This window comes from Aquarana catesbeiana, linkage group LG06 (genome assembly GCF_042186555.1).
Source record: "Aquarana catesbeiana isolate 2022-GZ linkage group LG06, ASM4218655v1, whole genome shotgun sequence".
NCBI classification, from domain to species: domain Eukaryota; kingdom Metazoa; phylum Chordata; class Amphibia; order Anura; family Ranidae; genus Aquarana; species Aquarana catesbeiana.
The window spans coordinates 153,669,960-153,691,017 of record NC_133329.1 but is presented as its reverse complement, the minus strand read 5'-3'; the positions used below and the strand labels follow the sequence as shown (position 1 = coordinate 153,691,017).

The window sequence follows — 21,058 nt, the reverse complement described above, 5'->3', positions numbered from 1 at the left end:
AGTGCTCGCAATCTTTCTTCATAATTATCCTCCAGACCCTTTTAATTAGCTTTGTTGCCCTTCTTTGTACTTGCTCAATTTCCAGTACATCCTTCCTGAGGACTGGTGCCCAGAACTGGACAGCGTACTCCAGGAGTGGCCTGACCAGAGTCTTGTAGAGTGGGAGAATTATCGCTTTATCCCTGGACTTAATCCCTTTTTTTTTTTTTAATGCATGACAATATTCTGTTTGCTTTGTTAGCAGCAGCTTGGCATTGCAGCTGTTGTTGATCTCCAGGTCCTTTTTCCATGCTAGATTCCCCAGAGGTCCCCCCCCCCCCCCCTAGTGTATAGATTGCATTCAAATTTTTGCCACCCAAATGCATTATTTCATACATTAAACCTAATTTGCCATGTAGTAGCCCACCCGATTAATTTGTTCAGATCTTCTTGTAAGGTTTCCAGACCTTATTTTGTACAGTAAACGTTTATGGGGAACTGTGTCAAATGCTTTTGCAAAATCCAGATTTGCCGCCATTTTTCTCTCGGCCTCATTCGGTGAGATGACTGCATTCCTTGGACGTTGTTTTTTTTTTTTTTTTTTTGCCAGAAGGGGCAGGGGCAGCTTCCATTGCCAATTGGGTCCGGTCCGCCAGTTGGTCACTCAGGTCTATGGTCTGAAACGTAAGGCTCCTCCCTTTTTAGGGTGAGAGCTCATTCTACCAGGGGTATAGGAACCTCCTGGCCTTTTCGCCATCCGATATCTGTGGCTCAGACTTGTAAGGCTGCTACCTGGTCTTCCGTGCATACGTTCACAAGGTTTTATCAGGTAGATGTTCAAGCAGCTGTAGTGTACTACAGGCTGCTTTTTCAAGTCTGATGGCTATTTTTTTGTTTGGTAGGGTGTCTCCCTCCCCTCAAGGTTATTGCTTTGGGACGTCCCAGTAAGTAATGAATAATAGCCTAACTCTGTGTCCCGTGATGTATGATAAAGAAAATAGGATTTTTTTCTGTCCTACTTACCTGTAAAATCCTTTTCTTTGAATACATCACTGGACACAGAGGTCCCTCCTCTCTTTTTTGAGGATTCAGAGCTTGCTACAAAACTGAAGTACTTCCTGTATGGGAGGGGTTATATAGGGGCGGACTACCTGTCTAAGACTGTCTACCGGTGTCCATTCTCCTAGAGATGGCATATAATCCAGTAAGTAATGAATAATGGCCTAACTCTGTGTCCTGTGATTTATTCAAAGAAAAGGATTTATTAGGTAAGTATGACGAAAAAAATCCTAATTTTTAGAGCAAGGTCTCCTTTAACAGAAATATATCCATTTAAAAATTCTGAATAATATTTTCATGGTCTTTCTCTTCTCCCCCCCCCCCCCCCTTTTTTCTGATTTCATGTGGCAGAGATGTGATAGAAAAACTATTTCCTGATGCCATCAAGGAGAAATATGAAGACCTTGAGCAGAACAGTGAAATTGGTCGAGCCTTGCAGGCCTTCAATAAATTTGGAGATGAACAGAACCAAACGTCTTCCAGATCAGGACGAACGAATTTGAACAGAGGAGGAGGATTCTTTTCAGGGGTGTTGACTGCTTTAACAGGGGTGGCAGTGAGTGAACTTTTTTTATATAAATAGTTTTAAACATTGCAAAATGAGCGTGACATGATTTTATTTATTTTTAAACCAAATTTACCTATAAGTATTCTATAAAACAAAAATTAAGTCCGCTTGGTGATTATTTTATTTTTTATTTTTTTTCCCCTACACGAAAGCCTATAATAAGGCTTACCTGTAGGTAAAATGAATATCTCCTAAACGTGCACTGTTTTTAGGAGATATTTGCTCTTTTGACAGCTTGAGACTTGCCAGCGCATGTCCTCTGAAGAAATGGCATACCCGTGCCATTCCTTCAGAGTGATGTGCCATGGCCGTGACTCGCATGCATGTGCATGAGTGATGTCATCGTGGCTAGGCCATTTAAGCTGCCAGAGGGAAGACTGGGGGAAGATGGAAACCTTGTCAGCGGTAAAAGTACACCACTGACTGGGCTTCGTTCTAAGGTAAAAATTTTCATAATGTGCTAGTATGCGATGCCATTGCCTTGCAGGGGATTATTTTTCTTTTTAACTGCCACGGTTTACTACCGCTTTTTCCTTAGACTTGAAATGTGATGTTTTTAAGTGAAACTCAAGGAAAAGAAGCAGAACTTCCATTTTCAGTGGAATTTAAATAGTTGGCAAACTAAAATGGTACATTTTGGACCAGCTTGGTCCAAACTAACAGTTGCAGCAGCTGTGTGTACTGTATAAAGCCTCATTTAGTAAACAGTGCTGTGTTACGGCATAAATGAAATGGTACATTCAACTGTTATCTATGAAACAATTTATCCAGATCGACATTAAGGCCCTTGGGAACAAAGCAATCCATCAATAACATACCCACTGGGTCTCCTTCCTAGATAACTCCCCCTCCTTTTTCGATTGCTTCCTCTCCAATAAGGATCAACAACATCAATTCCCACAAATTTCAGTTGACTAGCATCACTTTTATGGAATCTTTTGATGTGTGCTGACAAATCATGACCCCTAAAACCCCATTTTAATGTTGTACACATGTTCTGAGACGGTCACAAAGTCGTCTAACAGTGCAGCCAATGTACTGTTTCCGGCATGGACATTCGAGCATGTATACAAGATATCTAGTATTGCATGTAATGAAAGAATTGAGGTTATAAGATCTCTGTGTAGTGTTGGAACAAAATTGAGTGCATTTACGAATGGGGGTTCTCATTTCCCTGCATACAATGCATTTTTTTGCAAGGGGAAAAAGCCTCAGAGCTGTAAAATAAAAATAAAAAAAGCCCAATGGGGGGGGGGGGGATCCACCACATTTAGTGCCAGTTTGTCTCTAAGATTAGGAGTCCCTCTGAATGCAACTTGGGGTTGTGAAGGTAAAATGGAACAAAGAACTGGATCTCTTTTTAATATCCCTAATGTTTTTTGATAATCTTTTCAACTTGATAATGTTGGGATGAGAAGTCAGTGATATAAAAGGGCAAAAATTATCAGATAGTTGTTCTTTAGGTTTCTGTACAAGTAGGGATTCCCTATGGAGTGTAGCTACATTCACTGGCATCATAAACCTCTTTTAATACTTCAGCGTAAGCAAAAAACACTGCAAAACTACAACAGTTCTGCCCTTCGGAATATATTGAAGCCAATTCGGATGATGGCAGCTGTTCTTTGGAATATAACCATTCCTATCAGTGGGTTTAAAAAGGATTTGGTTGTAATAGCAGTACCATTATTGATTAGGATAAGGTCCAAAAAATAAATCTCGCTCTCGCTACATGAATAGGTAAATTCAATATTGAGCTTATTATTTAAAGTGCTTAGAAAATTATCTAAAGAGAGCCTATCACCCTGCAATAAGAGTACATCCTCAATATATCTACGGTAAAAAGTAAGTTCAGGCCAATCTCTGGCATATATGATGTCCTCTTCCCACCTGGTCATAAAAGGTTCAGCCAGGCTGGGGACAAATTTTGCCCCCATGGCTACCCTGGTCTGTAAATAAAAAGTATTGCTAAACCAGAAGTAATTGAGACATTGCAAGATTTTAATCCATAAGATTTTTTTTTTTTTACATAGAGGGGAAATTAGTCCTTGAAATCTAAATCTTGATGAGCAATATTACTATACAAAGCTGATACATCTGTTGTTACCAGATATGTATGTTCATTGACCCTTAGTGCCGGTTCACACTAGGATGACTAGTAGCGTCCCGTTCTGTACTATGGAACCGTTCTAGTCGGAGCGACACAAGTCGCTCCGACTTAGAAAAAGGTTCCTGTACTACTTTGGGGGCGACTTGCATAGACTTCTATATAGAAGTCGTTTTGCAAGTCGCCGCCCCTGTCGTGTGCAGGTCGCCTCGGTGAGGCGACCTGAAAGTCGTGCCGCCCCTAGTGTGAACCGAGCCTTACTGTTTGAAGATCATTCAATATTTGGTGTCTTTCAAAAAAGATGGCGTAGATGACACAAGGGGCTGGAGAAAAATCTAAATATTCACCTGCTCTAGCTAGTAGGGAACCAACACCACGCACAATAGCTCTACCTGGCGTTGAGGTGAGACTCTTGTGAATTTTTACAGAAACAGTAAAAAAAAACTGGTATTTTGGTGCTTCTGGGCATAAAAATTCATGTTCTCTATTATTGCTAATACCTTGTTCATAGCCCTGAGTTATCAGTTCTTTTAAGGTACATTTATACTGCTTAGTGGGAACTTTGGGTAGTTCTCTGCAAGTGGTATGATTATTTAATAACCGGTAACATTCATTGATATGATCAGTTTTATCTAAAACCACTTCTCCTCCCCCTTTATCCGCTGGTCTAAAAACCAAATCCCTCTTCTCCAGTAAAGTTTTAAAACTCCTATCCAAATTTATCATGTTTAATGGATTTCGCCTTAAGCCCTGGTTCACACTGACTGCGGAAATGAAATTGTGCGAGTTCAGATGAACTCAGTTTCATTCCCGTGTGTCAGTCCTGACTTCGGGGGCGATTTTGGAGACGTCTGTGCGGGTTTCTGCACAGATGTCAATGAAAATCGCACCCTGCAATCGTCAATAGTAGTACAGAAACTACTTTTGGGAATCAATGCAGCGTCGCACTGATTCGGACGCTGCAATTGCCACCGATTTGGCATGCGATTTGAGTGCCTCCAAATCTTTGGTAACCATATCCTTAAGCACACTGATCTAGGGCTTAGTAGATGTAGAAGGGGTAAAGAGGGAAGCATTCCTCAAATTAGAATCTTTAAGTGATGTTTGGGAGTTCCTCATGATGGGATTCTGGGCAAAATGTTTTTTCAATTACTCTTTCCTTGTAAATTTATGAATCTCAGTATACGTTTGAAATTTTATTAAGCTTGGCTTGTGGTGCGAATTTTAAACCTTTTATTGAGTAGAGATTTCTCATCCTCAGTCAATGTCCCTTTTACTCAGATTAAATATCCCACTTTTCCCTACATCTTCCTTTTTTTTTTTTCTTCAAGTCATAATTTTTTCTTTTTCCTAATCATAAATTTGAGTAAATCAATATTAGCGCCATTAAAAAACTTAAACCATTCTACATAATTTTTTAGTCCCATCTATCCCAGGAGGGATATCCCATCTTGATGATCTGTGGACCATATTCTCATCTACACACGTTCCAAGGAATGAAATGTCCCAGTGAGTTTTAATTTCAGTGGTGACGAGATTTTGTAAACTAATAAAAATGCTGTGCAAGCTATTATCGGCATCTCTAGAAAACACTTCAGCTGATATAACAGGGCGTTTAGATCCAATATCAAAAATGTCTGTTTAATATACAAAAAACTAGCTGCTCTAACTCGGGTAAACTCAAATTTAAAATTCACAAATGTGATCGCTCAATGTAACAAAGGAGCCGCTAGCACATAAAATGTGACTATACAATCCTCAAGCAATATAAAATCAAACAAGTGCAGCGCTAAAAAAATTAATAGTGAATATCTCCAATATCTCCACCATACCTATCAGCCAAAAGTGAAAAATAAAGTGAATCCAAAGTCAAAAATAACATTAAAAAAAACTGTTTATGGTTGAACATAAAGTGCAAATGTGCATAAAAAACAAATTGATACTCCTTAGAACATCTCGTTTCAAAGAAACTAAGGAGTGTCAAAACCTGTGTCAGATGTTGGCTGAAAGCTAGCATCTCAAGTAGAGGGTTTTCCACCCAAAGTGTGGTCTTGTAGAATCTCTGCGGTGATTTCCCACCACCAGTATATAATGTACTCACCAGAAGATGGATAAAGATTAGCCTTGTGTTATAAAACACGTGAACAGATGTCAGTCAGGTCCTGCACCAATGATCAACATCCAGGTGGAAGTGGAGTAAATGGCGATGAATCCACGTACCCCTTCAATGGAGTTGTACTGCATAAAAAAAGTTTACCGGGAGCCAAGAATATAGCTAATATGATGGTAGTATGTATTAAAAATTGGGAGTACATAAAGGCCATAAAAATAGTAGTATAAAATGCAAGAAAAGCACACCGCTCCTACCACGAGGTTGCAGTGGCAACGTCTGTGTATAGGACCCATCCAAACGTGTTTTGTGCTCAAACACATTGTCAAAGGGATCTGCCTATCACTGATGTCTTGTTATGGAGATGCTTAAATAACCCCAGACCCGAAAATGTCGGAACTTATCCTTTAGCTCTTTTGCTCCCAGAGACATTTTTGCTGAGGTTTTTGGCACACCTGTTTAAAAAAATCATCATTTTAGGTCTAAAGATTACATAAAACCCTATATCTATCTCCTGTCCTCATGACCCACTAACAGGCCAAATTTTAAGTATTGGGCAGATGCAGACTAGAATACTGCAATCACTGAGCAGCAAATGATATCACCTGTGATGTTTCAGTTATCTTGCAAACCTGGCGTGTTAGTGGGTCCTGAGGACAGGAGTTGAGAACCACTGCTCTAGAGAATTAAAATAGTGGTAGTTGCAATTTTTTATGTCACTCGATATCACTGCAAAGATCTAGGAAATTTCAGTAAAAAATACATTAAAGTTAATCTTAGAGGGTACATGAACAGAATAAATTACCCAATTATTTTGGTAAATAAAGTCAATGATGTACCGAGTAAATAGATAAACATATCAAACTGTGAAATGGCGACAAACTTCAGTACCCTATATTTTCCGTAGGCGATGCTTTAAAAGACCCCTATGTGTCATCTGTTTAGAGTTATGAAGGGGGTCTGGTGCTAGAATTATTGCTCTCATTCCGGCATGCGCAGAGATATGTAACATATTGCAATCAATGTTTTCAGGAGTAGATGGGCTGACGTGTGCGTTTTTTACGTGTAGATATAAGAAGTCTACACACCCCTGTTAAAATGTCAGGTTTCTGTGATGTAAAATAAAAGACCAAGATAAATCATTTCAAAACTTTTTTCCACCTTTTTATTGTGACCAATAAACTGTACAACTCAATTGAAAAACAAACTGAAATCTTTTTATGAGGGAGTAAAAATAAAAAACTAAGCTAATGTGGTTGCATAAGTGTGCACACCCTCTTATAACAGGGGGGTGTAGCTGTGTTCAGAATTAACCACTTACAGACCGGAAGATTTGCCTGCTTAATGACCAGGCCATTTTTTTGAGATGCGGCACTGCACCGCTTTAACTGACAATCATCTCTGCGTTTTTTTTATTTTTTGCGCTATAAACAAAAAAGTGACAATTTTTGAAAAAACTTTTTTACTTTTTGCTGTAATATCCCCAAAAATGTTTTTAAAAATCAAATGTTTTCATCAGTTTTTGTAAATATATATTTTTGGTAAAAAAAATCGCAATAAGCGTATATTGATTGGTTTGTGCAAAAGTTATAGCGTCTACAAACTATGGGATAGATTTATGGCTTTTTTTTTTTTCTTTTTTTTTTTTTACTAGCAATGGCGGTGATTAGCGATACTGCGACATTGCCGCGGACAGATCGGACACTTGACATATTTTTGGGACCACTGACATTTATACAGCAATCAGTGCTATAAAAATGCACTGATTACTGTATAAATGTCACTGGCAGGGAAGGGGTTAACACTAGGGGGTGATCAAGGGGTTAAATGTGTTCCCTTGTTTGTGTTTCTAACTGTGGAGGGATGGAACTAACTAGAGGAAGAGACCTATCGATGTTCCTGCTAGCTAGGAACAATCTGTCTCGCCTCACAGAACAGGGATTTGTGTGTTTACACACATTTCCCTGCTCTGGCTCTCGTGGCCGGCGTTGATCATCGCGACTGTTGACCACGCGCATTGATTCCCCTGCCATGCAGCGGGCACGCGTCTGCTATAGTCATTTAAAGTGCCAACGTACAGCTACAATGGTTCGCAGGATCGTGCCGACGTGCCCCAGTATAATGATGGCGGCTGGTCGGCAAGCTGTTAGGCTCGATTCACACCTATGCATGTTGCTTTTGAGCGTTTTTGGAGGTTTTTTTTTCATGCTTGGCACGTTTTTGAGCAGCGTTTTTGTAGCGTTTTTGCGGCATTTTTGCCGCGTTTTTGCCGCGATTTGCGTTTTGCGTTTTTTTTTTTTTTCATTTTTTTTTACAGTCTTAAAAAAAAATTACAAAAAAAAAAAAACCGGCAAAAACGCACCAAAAACGCACCAAAAACGCTGCAAAAACGCTGCAAAAACGGTGCACTTGCATTTTTGATGCTTGTCCATTGAAATCCATTACATGCAAAACGCTGCTTTTTGCATGAAAAAAAGTCCCCGACCCTTTCCAAAAACGCAGAGATACAAAAAAGCATTGATGTGAACATGTTCCATAGGAACCCATGTTAAAAAATTCCCATGCATTTCTGCAAAATGCAAAATGCATCAAAAAACGCGCTAGTGTGAATGGAGCCTTAGGCATTCAAACTCACGTTAAATGGGAGTCGGTACACACCTGCCATCATTTAACCACTTATGGTACCGCCTGCCATCTTACCACCTACTTTGAAGGGGAATATCGTTGTTATGGCAGCAGCTAGCTGCCATAACCCTGGTATCCTCTTCAATGGGCGGTCTGCTTTCAGATAAACGTGGTCTCTGCGGCGGATTCACCGCAAGATCACTTTTAGCGGGAGAGGGCCCCCCCTTCCCGCCGTGCTCTGGTCCCTCCGCCGCTTACCTGAGCCGTCGGTGGAGGCGGTTGAATCCTCCTTCCTGTTATGCATGGAGACGAGGTGGAAGATGGCCCCCACCCGTCTCCATACCACTGCAGGATGGAAGCTATGTCAAAACGTTACTTCCGCCGATCGCTCTTAAAGGGACTTTTTTCTTTTTTTTATTGCATTTTAGTATAAATATGAGATCTGAGGACTTTTTGACCCCAGATCTCATATTTGAGAGGTCCTGTCATGCTTTTTTTTTTCTATTAAAAGGGATTCTTTGTAATAGGAATAAAAGTGACACATTTTTTTTTTCTAAAAGAACAGTAAAAATAAAAGCTAAAATAAATAAGAAAAAAAAAAAAATTTTAAACGCGCCCCATCCCGCCGAGCTCGCACGCAGAAGCGAACGCATACGTGAATAGCGCCCACATATGGAAACGGTGTTCAAACCACACGTGAGCGATCGTTGGAGCGAGAGCAATAATTTTAGCTCTAGACCTCTATAACTCAAAACATGCAACCTGTAGAATTTTTTAAACGTCGCCTATGGAGATTTTTAAGGGTAAAAGTTTGTCGCCATTCCACGAGCAGGCACAATTTTGAAGCGTGGCATGTTGGGTATCAATTTACTCGGCGTAACATTTATCTTTCATAATATAAAATTAGGCTAAGTTTACTGTTTTATTTTTTTGCTTCAAAAAAGTGTTTTTTCCAAAACGGTGCGCTTGTAAGACCGCTGCACAAATACGGTGTGACAAAGTATTGCAACGTCTGCCATTTTATTCTCTAGGCTGTTAGAACCCCCAAACATTCTATATTTTTTTCTAAGTAATTTTCTAGCAAAAAAAAACTTTAACTTGTAAACACCAAATCTCAGAAAGAGGCTTGGTCCTTAAGTGGTTAAAGTGCCCTTTGATTAACCCCAAATAAAGTTCAGCTGTTCTAGTAGGAGTAGGTCTTTCTTGACATTTTCTTAGTCGCATCCTACAGCAAAAGCCATGGTCCGCAGAGGGCTTCCAAAGCATCAGAGGGTTCTCATTGTTAAGTTATTAGTCAAAGAAGGGTACAAAAGAATTTCCAAGGCATTAGATATACTATGGAACACAGTGAAGACAGTCATCATCAAGTGGAGAAAATATGGCTAAACAGTTTATAGGTCACATTAACCTCTTCAGTACAGGGCATTTTCACCCCCTTCCTGCCCAATTTTCAGCGCTGTTACACTTTGACAATTGCGCGGTCATGCAACACTGTACCTGTGTGAAATTTTTTCCCCACAAATGGCTTTCTTTTGGTGGTATTTGATCACCTCTGCGGTTTTTATTTTTTGCGCTATAAACAAAGAGTGACAATTTTGAAAAAAAACACTATTTTTTACTTTTTGCTATAATATCCCATTAAACAAAAAAAAACAAAAACAAATTTTTTCCTCAGTTTAGGCCGATATCTTGCCTCGCCTTGAGGCGATTCAGTTCGCATTGCAGCGCTTTACAATTAATTCATTCATATGTATTCTTCTACATATTTTTGGTAGAAAAAAATCGCAATAAGCGTTTATTGGTTTTCGCAAAAGTATAGCGTCTACAAAATAGGGGATACATTTATGGAATTTTTATGTGTGTGGGTTTTTTTTTTTTCCTTGACTGCGATATTGCGGCGGACACTTAGGACACTATTTTGGGACCATTCACATCTATACAGCGATCAGTGCTATAAAAAAAAATGCACCGATTACTGTGTAATTGTGACTAGCAGGGAAAGGGGTGATTGAGGGGTTGTTTCCTAGGGGGTGGGGACTCAAGGGGAGGAGACAGATCGGTGTTCCTCTGTACTGGGAACACACCATCGGTCTCCTCTCCTGTGACAGGACCTGGATCTGTGTGTTTACACGCACAGATCCACAGTCCTGCTGTGTTCACGGGCAATCACGGGTGCCCGGTGGACATCGCGGCCGCCAGGCACGCGCATCAGGTGCCTTGTGACGAGGCGGGCACGCGCTCCCCTTAGAGGCTCAGTAAGTGGTTAAAGGTGGAAAAAGTTCTGAAATTATTTCTTTGTGTTTTTTTTTTTTTTTTTTTTTTTTCTACATCACAGGGGTGTGTAGACTTTTTATATGCACTGTATTTGTGGGGGGATCCCTGGATGTTTTCACTGTACTCCACTAAATGTGTTGCAATGCACATCACACTGCATTACAGTCTTTCCTGGACTTGATGGCCCGTGGGGAAACTGTAAATGGCGACTTGCAAGTGACTAAATACACGTCAATTCTGGGGCAGCAACAAGAAGGGGAGGCATATACTCTCCTCCCTCCCCTCTACCTGGCGGCACCCGCTATGCCAGGTTCGCGGGTGCCAGGACGCAATATCTTGTCGCCATGGCAACCTGACCCCTGGGATTTTTTGAGCCCTGGCAGCATGCCTTTTAGCATTTGTGCCTAGTTTTTACTTCATAACGAACATCATTATTGTTATTATTATACAAGTTTTATATAGTTCCAACATTTTGCGCAGCACTTAACAAAATAAAGGCAGACGTTACAGTTACATTACAATTTGGTGCAAGAGGAATCTGAGGACCCTGCTCATTAGAGCTTACAAAAGGTAATAGCTGGGGGGGATGAGCTGATGGAGGAAGTAAAACAGTGTTAGAAGCAGGATAGGCTTCTTTAAAGAGAAGGGTTTTCAGGGATTGCCAACATGTCACTAAATGGGGGACCTGGCCATAGTTACACTTGAATCATGGTAATGATTGTGACTCTTCCGCATTAGGTACTTTTCTTCCTTCAGTTTACATATGAAGTAGCTAATATGACAGACTGCCACGATGCTCAGTCTTCATAGAAGTTGACCTGATTTAAAGGATAAGCTCACCTTTGTAAAAAAAATAATAAAAATAAACGCACATCTTTTTGCAGGTTAAAAAATGTGCATTTATAATCTTCTTCTTTTTTTTTTTTTTTTTTTTGTTACTATGAGCCTTACAAGGCATTGCACCCACGAACAGCAGATTAAACAAAAAAAGTCAGAGTAGGGAGGGATGTAGAGGAGGAAACTGCATAATAAAAAATAAGATCTCTAAAGTAGGGATATGTAATTAGCAGACCTCCAGCTGTTGCAAAACTACAAGTCCCATCATGCCTCTGGGTGTCATGCTTGTGGCTGCCAGAGTCTTGCTATGCCTCATGGGACTTGTAGTTCTGCAACAGCTGGCGGTCCGCTAATTGCATATCCCTGCTCTATATACAGTTGTATGCAAAAGTTTAGGAACCCCTGATAAGTTCCATGATTGTCATTTATAAATATTTGGGTGTTTGGATCAGCAATTTCATTTTGATCTTTTAAATAACTGAAGGACACATATTTCAGTAGTGAAATGAGGGTTATTGGATTAACAGAAAATGCGCAATATGCATCAAAACTAAATTAGACAGGTGCATAAATGTGGCACCCTTGTCATTTTGTTGATTTGAATACCTGTAACTACTTAGCACTGATTAATTGGAACACACAATTGGTTTGGTGAGCTCATTAAGCCTTGAACTTAAGACAGGTGCATCCAATCATGAGAAAAGGTTTTTAAGGTGGCCAATTGCAAGTTGTTGTTCTCTTTGACTCTCCTCTGAAGAGTGGCAACATGGGGGCCTCAAAACAACTCTCAAATGACCTGAAAACAAAGATTGTTCTACATTATGGTTTAGGGGAAGGCTACAAAAAGTTATCGCAGAGATATAAGCTGTCGGTGTCCACTGTGAGGAACATAGTGAGGAAGTGAAAGACCACAGGCACAGTTCTTGTTAAGGCCAGAAGTGGCAGGCCACATAAAATATTGGAGAGGCAAAGGATGGTGAGAACGGTCAAAAACAGCCCACGGACCACCTCCAAAGACCTACATCAACTTGCTGCAGATGGTGTCACTGTGCATCCTTCAACAATTCAGTGCACTTTGCACAGGGAGAAGCTGTATGGGAGAGTGATGCGAAAGAAGCCTTTTCTGTACACACGCCACAAACTGAGTCACTTGAGGTATGCAAAAGCGCATTTGGACAAGCCAGCTTCATTTTGGAATAAGGTGCTGTGGACTGATGAAACAAAGATTGAGTTATTTGGTCATAACAAGGGGCGTTATGCATGGCGGCAAAAGAACACAGCATTCCAAGAAAAACACTTGCTACCCACAGTAAAATTTGGTGGAGGTTCCATCATGCTGTGGGGCTGTGTGGCCAGTACCGGTACTGGGAATCTGGTTAAAGTTTTTAGGGTCGCATGGTTTCCACTTAATATCAGCAGATTCTTGAGAATAATGTTGAAGAATCAGTCACAAAGTTGAAGTTACGCCGGGGCTGGATATTTCAACAAGACAATGACCCAAAACGCTGCTCAAAATCTACTCCGGCATTTATGCAGAGGAACAAGTACAATGTTCTGGAATGGCCATACCAGTCCCCAGACCTGAATATCTTTGACCATACATTCATCCAGAATACAGACACTCATTACAGGCTATAAGAAGCGTCTAGAGGCTGTTATTTCTGCTAAAGGAGGCTCTACTAAATATTGATGTGATTTTTCTGTTGGGGTGCCCAAATTTATGCACCTGTCTAATTTTGTTTTGATGCATATTGCGCATTTTCTGTTAATCCAATAAACCTCATTTCACTACTGAAATATTACTGTGTCCTTCAAGTGGGGTTCCACCCAAAAAAACAAAAATACCTGAAAGATTCTAAAAACAAAAAAACATTTGGATATTTTTTTTTTTTTTTTACTTACCTAAATGCCTGTTGCTAGGTGGTCCCTCGTAGTCTGCCTCTTCCTTTGCCTGGGCTGGTGACATCACTTCCCCCTCGGCACAGGAAGGGCTCGGCTCTGCTCCCTCCCTCCTGTCAATCATCTGGGACCCATTACAGGTCCCAGGTGATTGAGCAGCCAATCACGGCGCGCAGCGCCACTCGCGCATGCGCAGTGGGTGCCAGGCTGTGAAGCCACAGCCCGGCGCCCACAGTTGAAATGCTGACGAGCGGAGGGGGGGGCGAGCGGGGCTTCGATCCCCCGCATCGCTGTACCCAGGGACAGGTAAGTGTCCAATTAAAAGTCAGCAGCTGCAGTATTTGTAGCTGCTGACTTTTTTAAAATTTTTTTTTTTTTTTTTTTTTTTTTTTTTTTTTTTAATGGACCCCCTGGGTGGAACTCCTTTTAGTTATTTGATATTTCAAAATGAAATTGCTGATTCAAACACCCAAATATTTATAAATGAGAATCATAGAAATTGTCAGGGGTTCCTAAACTTTTGCATACAACTGTACCTGTTCTGAGAGAAATATGGGGCCTGCTGCTGTTGCCTACCTGAAAATTTTATAGTTGCCTTACTGATGTATGGCCACCGGCTTTGACTGCCTTCAAGTCCCTATACTGGAAAAAAGGGAAATGCAAATCATTGAGAACCATGTCAGAAGTCAGTGCAGTCCTCTGCATATTTATTCCAGTTCAGTGGCTTAAGGTTTATTCTACAGAACCCGACACAAAAACAATTCCATCGTTTTTAGAAGTCAGTAATTTACTTTTTTTTTTTTTTTTTTTTTTTTTTTTTTTTTTTTTTATATATAATATAGGCTGGGTTCACACTATTGAGAACTGAATGCGTTTCCAGTTCACATGTTAGGAGATTCTGACCTGCTCTGAATGGAGCCGATTCACACATCTCTGGGACGGCTGCGGAGTGAATTGCACAGGAGTCCTCTGTGTCTTCTGGTCTGTTTCAGGTCTGAAATTGGACTTGAAACGGTGAACAGGGACTCACCTTACCCCTGCTTTGAGCCGCTCCGCACGACAGTGTGAACCCAGCCTTAACCCCTTGCCAATGGGCACTTTTACCACCTTCCTACCCAGGCCAATTTTCAGCTTTCAGTGCTGTCACACTTAAAGTGACAATTGCGCCGTCAGGCTACAATGTACTAATGAAATTTTTCTTTTTTTTTTTTCACACAAATGGAGCTTTCTTTTGGTGGTATTTAATCACCACCGGGTTTTTTATTTTTTGTTAAACAATCGAAAGACCGAAAATGTGGAAAATTAAAAAACAGTTTTTATAGTTATAAAATTTTGTAACGGGTAATTTTTCTCCTTCACTGATGGGACGGTGCTGGTGGGCACATAGTGATCAGCTGTCATTGGACACAGCTGATCATGTGGTAAAAGGCCACTGTGATTGGCTCTTTACCTCCCTCTGATTAGCTGTGTCCTAAGGACGCAGCAATCGGAGCCTACCCGCTGCAGAGGGTATGCTGGCAGCGTGATCACAGGAAGACGTCCACTGATGCCGTCACAGCAAATTAAGCCCCGTGCTGTGGGCGTCATTTGGCTATAGGGTAGGAACTGGTTAAAGAAGAATTCCAGGTATGGATATCTTTACATAGTTACATGTACCTGTGGGATCTCTCTGGAAGCTGGAAATCTCTGTAGTAGACATCGCTACTCCAGTGATCTCCACTAGCTTCTATGTCCTGTGCCACTGGAAAGCAGCTGTCCCACTGCATTGTGAGCACAGGTAGTTGGCCACTCGGCACAGACTCTATTCAGAGAATGCTTTGCATTATTTTAGTGAATGCAAAGCGTACTCTGGTCAAGGTGGAGAAGCATTGATGTCATGTGCTCCACCTCATCCGATCAGAGAATACTTTGCATTCATTAAGAAAATGCACAACATTCTCTGAATGATGGACGATCTCCTGTGTTCAGTATGCAGCAGGGCAGCCACTTGGCATGAGACCTGAAAGCTAGTGGAAGTCACTGGTGTAGCTGTGTCTACTACAGTGATTTCCAGCTTCTAGAGTGGGGGTCAGCAACCAATAGATCGCAATCTACTAGTAGATTGCGGTCTGGATGTGCTGAGCCGTCATCCCAGAGCATCAAACAGTGTAATGCAGAGGGACTACTTGTAAAGTTGGAGCTGTTGTAGGGAGCAGGAGCAAAATAAGCCAATGCCTCCTTTGTAGCGCTGGTTCCTGTACCCATGTGGAGTGATACCAACTGCACTCCACCTCTTATCCCAGCTAGTGGTCCCCAGAGTGGTGCCAGTAGCAGAAGAGAGCTTCAGGTCAGTGTGAAGAAATACACCGGACATAATAGTATAGGGATGCTTTCATGTGCTGCGGTTTACCCACGCAGTGGGTACAGTGTACCTGCAGCTTTCCTGCGCTTAGCCATAGACTTCCATTATATCCTGCGAGTTTGGTGCACTTTCTGAAAACGCACCACAGCTGTGTAGCACCTGACAAGCATGACCCATTAAAGTAAATGAGTCCACTCTGCAAATGCCCTGCAGCCATGTGCAGTACAGCAAACGGGGGTTAAAGTAGTCAGTGTTGTGTTGCTTTCACCACCTGCTTTAACCCTTTGGACCCCACAGAAGCTTGCAGTTTCAGAGCACTTGCAGAGTGGCCCCATTTACTTGACTGGGTCAGGATTGGCAGGGGGTAGCACCCACCAAAAGCAACAGGGGCTTAATTCCTGCTTCAGCATGTGTACACCTTTTGGCTGCTGTCTCAGCAGCTGAAGCGGGTAGGGATAGGAGGCAGTAAAACTGTGACTCAACCACAGGGTTTTTACCCCCCCAAAACACACTTTTAATGAACGAGCTCTAAGGGTGCAGCTCTCAAATGCAACTAAGGTTTCATTCACAAGTGCACAAGGCACTGCTTCTCTTCTGAAAAGTGATCCAGGTGTGTTTGACAGGAGGCAGTACCACCTGGTTTAAACCCATGATTAGCACACAATGCTCACAATTGCGACATGGTAGTACGGCAATTAGAGGTTTAAATCGGGTGTGAGGAGGCGACACCGTGGCTGGTGATCTTCTCCCATGTTCAGGTAGATCTCCACCTCTTTGGTTTATGCATTGTTGTGTTGGTCAAAGTTGCACCATTGTACTGTAGATTTATAAAAATGCCATACCTGGAATTCTTTTAACACAATTAAGCTAGACCTGGTTGAAGGTTTACAGTTTTTGTTTACTGACATTCACCATAGTCATAACCCCCTTGGTTCCCTTTCCTTGGGATTATCATTAGGAAGTTACTATTCCCTTTTTTTTTTTTCTCCCCACTTCAAAAGAAAAAACCTTTGCTGTTTTTTATGTGAAACGTACTTCAAGCAAGTTTTGAGCACACTGTAATTCTGTAATGATGCACATATTTTTCACATATTGTTAAAATTTACTTCTCAGGTTGTGTTACTAGTGTATCACTGGAGCAGTCGAGAGTCTGAACACGACCTCTTGGTTCACAAGCCAGTTTCTAAATGGACGCCTGAAGAAGTAGTGCTTTGGCTTGAGCAGTTGGGTCCGTGGGCTTCACATTATAAAGAACGCTTTTTGTCGGGAAGGGTGAATGGAAGGTAAGAGAGCATAGTTTTTAACTTTTTCTTCTTCACTAGTAAATTCAATCACCTTTGACGGCTACCTTGTCATATACACAGATCATCCATAACTTTATAGTCACTGGCCAGTAAAGTTAAGAACATTGATTATCTCATTACAATGGCATCTGAAAGTTGGTAGGATATATTTGGCAGCAAGTAAACATGTTCCTGAAGTTGATGGCCAAGCATAAGGATTTGTGCGACTTTGAGAAGGGCCAAAATTTTAATGGCTAGGCGACTGGGTCAGAGCTTCTCTTTTTGGATGTTTCTGGTCTGCAGTTGTCAGGACTTATCAAGAGTGATCCAAGAAAGGAAAACTGAATACATGAATTAACAGCGCTAGCAGAATATTGAACAACCACTTGATAATGTGCTCAAAAAATATTGACCGTGACAATATATATAATTTTTTTTATTTTAAAGTGTAAGGTACTTCTGGATAAAGTGTTCAAGTGCCACACTCTCCTCTTGTGACCCCACTCACCAGCGGTACTTCACTATTGTCTTTTTTCTGGTTTTATGATTTATCTACCTCTGTCCATCCATATGAATACCCATATGGAAGCATCTCGGAGAGTCCATTTCACATACACCAAATCTTTTAGATCACAGCTTTATTGACCCCAGACTGCAAAGCTGAGGGTCCATTTAACTCTGGTGAGTGGGGTCACAAGAGGGGAGTGTGGCACTTGAACCACAGAAGCACCTTATTTTGGAGCACTTAACATATTATTTTATATGTATACTTTGAGACTATTGTCACGGTCAATATTTTTAAAGGGCTCAGAGAAAGAATTGTGGCAAGGCACAGTCCTGGCCAAGGTTACAAAAAAAATTCTGCCGCACTTAAGGTTCCTAAGAACACAGTGGCCTCCATAATCCTTAAATGGAAGACGTTTGGGACGACCAGAACCCTTCCTAGAGCTGGCCAAACAGCTATTGGGGGAGAAGAACCTTGGCGAGAGAGGTAAATAGGAACCCAAAGATCACTGTGGCTGAGCTCCAGAGATGCAGTCGGGAGATGGGAGAAAGTTGTAGAAAGTCAACCATCACTGCAGCCCCCCACCAGTCGGTGCTTTATGGCAGAGTGGCCCGACAGAAGCCTCTCCTCAGTGCAAGACGCATGAAAGCCCCCATGAAATTTGCTACAAAACACCTGAAGGACTCCAAGATGGTGAGAAATAAGATTCTCTGGTCTAATGAGACCAAGATAGAACTTTTTGGCCTTAATTCTAAGCGGTATGTGTGGAGAAAGAGGCACTGCTCATCACCTGTCCAATACAGTCCCAACAGTGAAGCATGGTGGTGGCAGCCTCATGCTGTGGGGGTGTTTTTCAGCTGCAGGGACAGGACGACTGGTTGCAATCGAGGGAAAGATGAATGCGGCCAAGTACAGGGATATCCTGATTGAAAACCTTCTCCAGAGTGCTCAGGACCTCAGACTGGGCTGAAGGTTTACCTTCCAACAAGACAATGACCCTAAGCACACAGCTAAAATAATGGAGTGGCTTCACAACAACTCTGTGACTGTTCTTGAATGGCCCAGCCAGAGCCCTTACTTAAACCCAATCGAGCATCTCTGGAGAGACCTAAAAATGACTGTCCACCAACGTTTACCATGCAACCTAACAGAACTGTAGAGGATCTGCAAGGAGGAATGGCAGAGGATCCCCAAATCCAGGTGTGAAAAACTTGTTGCGTCTTTCTCAAAAAGATTCATGGCTGTATTAGATCAAAAGGGTGCTTCTACTAAATACTGAGCAAAGGGTCTGAATACTTAGGACCATGTGATATTTCAGTTTTTCTTTTTTAATCTGCAAAAATATCAACAATTCTGTGTTTTTCTGTCAATATGGGGTGCCGTGTGTACATTGAGGAAAACAAATGAACTTAAATGATTTTAGCAAATGGCTGCAATATAACAAAGAGTGAAAAATTTAAGGGGGTCTGAATACTTTCCGTCCCCACTGTGTGTATATATAATATCATTTTCTCTATCTCTCTCACCAAGATCAAGAGGTTCAAGATAGGATCTGTAATCAGTACAGTGTATGTAATAGTAAGTCTTGTAACTAGTACATACAGCAAATAGGAGTACGATTTGGTGATTTCCTGATGGGTAGAAAACAAGGGAGCATATCCACCCTAATAAGGGGGATGTAAGTGATCATCCAACAGGTTCATGGAGTGAAGTTTCAGCAGAATGCTTATATCAGCAGAATAGAAGACCTTGGAGGGTATTCATCAGGAGAGGTTTGTCAGTATCTCGGACAACAGTGAGTCCCCCCGAGGGTATTTACATCATAACTATTGGGTTAAAACTAGACGAGTGTGGATAGGAATAGGTAACATAATAAAAATCCAATCGCCGTGGGTAGACGAGCACAAAATAGAGAAGAAAAGAGAAAAAAAGAAGGGTGAGGAAAGGGGAGAGAATGGGAAGGAACCCAAGCACTATGAAGGGAAACAAAACCAGGCATCTAAGAAGGATAACAAATATTGTGCCAAGGAGGTTACAGATAGGAGACAAATTTTAAAGGAATGTCGAAAATGATTCCAGACTGACCAGGTTAAGGTGTAATCATCAATTGTATCCCTCTCCCAAGAGATCAACCTTTTCTAGATGACGATTAGAGTCCATTTTCGCAGGTCCAATCCACAAAGGACGGAGGTAACAGTTTTCGCCACGCCCTGGCAGTAACAGTACCTGCCGAAGTCATGAAGTGTCGGAGAAGACTTTTTTTTTTGTTTTTTTGGGGGGTTTTTTTTGTTATAGGATCCGGGCATCACGGAAAGCACAGTAATGAGAGGAGAATTATCAACTTTGTCCCCTACTAAATCATAGTAGAGGAGAAATATTTTGTCCCAGAAAGGAGTTATAAGCGGGCAGGTGCTCCAAATGTGAGTCATGGTGCCTGGGACCTTAAAACATCTCCAACAGGTATTTGGAATGGACGGGTCTATTTTATGTAAAGTGGTAGTGCATCTATACCACTTGGCGAGGATCTTATAATTGCGCTCTTGTGCTCTAGAAGATATGGAGGTCCTATAAGTAAATGTCAGTATCTTATCCCAGTCAAAATAAGTACTTGGAATATTAAGTTCCTGTTCAGCAATGAATGATGGGCCATGTGGTGGGGTGGTCTTCAGCAAAACTTGGTATATAAGAGATGAGGCTTGTAACGGCCTGTCATACTGAATTAGCAAGCTTTCGAAATCAGTAAGTGGTCTGGTTAGAGCAGGTGTGTGTGTGTGTGTGTGTGTGTGTGTGTGTGTGTGTGTGTGTGTGTGTGTGTGTATAACCGGCAAGGTAATGGTGGAGTTGAGAAAATTCCAACCAAGCCCTGGCCTGATTATGACAAGACCCCAGCAGTTGTCACATTGTGAACAATGTACCATTCTGCAGGGTGTGATGAAGTATAGGTTTGTCTTCCTTATTCCAAATAAGAAAACGGGATTGATAAAGAGTAGGAGGGAACGCAAGAGTCTCAAATAGCGGTGATAATGGGCCAGGTCTTGATGTGAGTAAACCCTTACCCTACATAAGAGTCCCAAGCACGGGGAGTAGAAACCACCAGGAGGGGTAAGGCATCCGCATGTGGTCTCTTTTTGGTTAGTCCATAGTAGGGATGTGATGTCAGGAGTGAGGTCATTTTCTAGGACTGTCTATAATTTAGAGTACCGGCTATGGTACCAATTAAGGATTCTGAGAAAGCAAGACTCATTATGGTAAGGGAGTATGTGAGGTAAAGCCACCCCACCTCTAGATTTAGGCAAAAAGAAGGTGGAGCGCTGAATCCTGGGTTTTTTGTGTTGCCACATGTAATTACGTAGCAGTGTGTTAACACAAGTAAAGAATCCAGAGGGAGGAGCGATTGGGACCGTTCGAGAAGTATATAGCAATTTGGGCAGTATGTCTATTTTAATGACATTCATACGACCAAACCAAGAGATA

The 21,058-nt window shown here is 41.5% G+C and overlaps 1 protein-coding gene across 1 annotated transcript in view; it reads left to right on the top strand.

The window, feature by feature from the left end:
- Nucleotides 1-21,058, top strand: part of BFAR (bifunctional apoptosis regulator) — a 95,925-nt gene that overhangs the window by 56,026 nt on the left and 18,841 nt on the right. The window contains exons 3-4 of the mRNA XM_073591081.1: nt 1,390-1,594; nt 16,910-17,079. Coding sequence (XP_073447182.1) covers nt 1,390-1,594; nt 16,910-17,079 — 375 coding nt within the window. The remainder of the gene's footprint in view (nt 1-1,389; nt 1,595-16,909; nt 17,080-21,058) is intronic.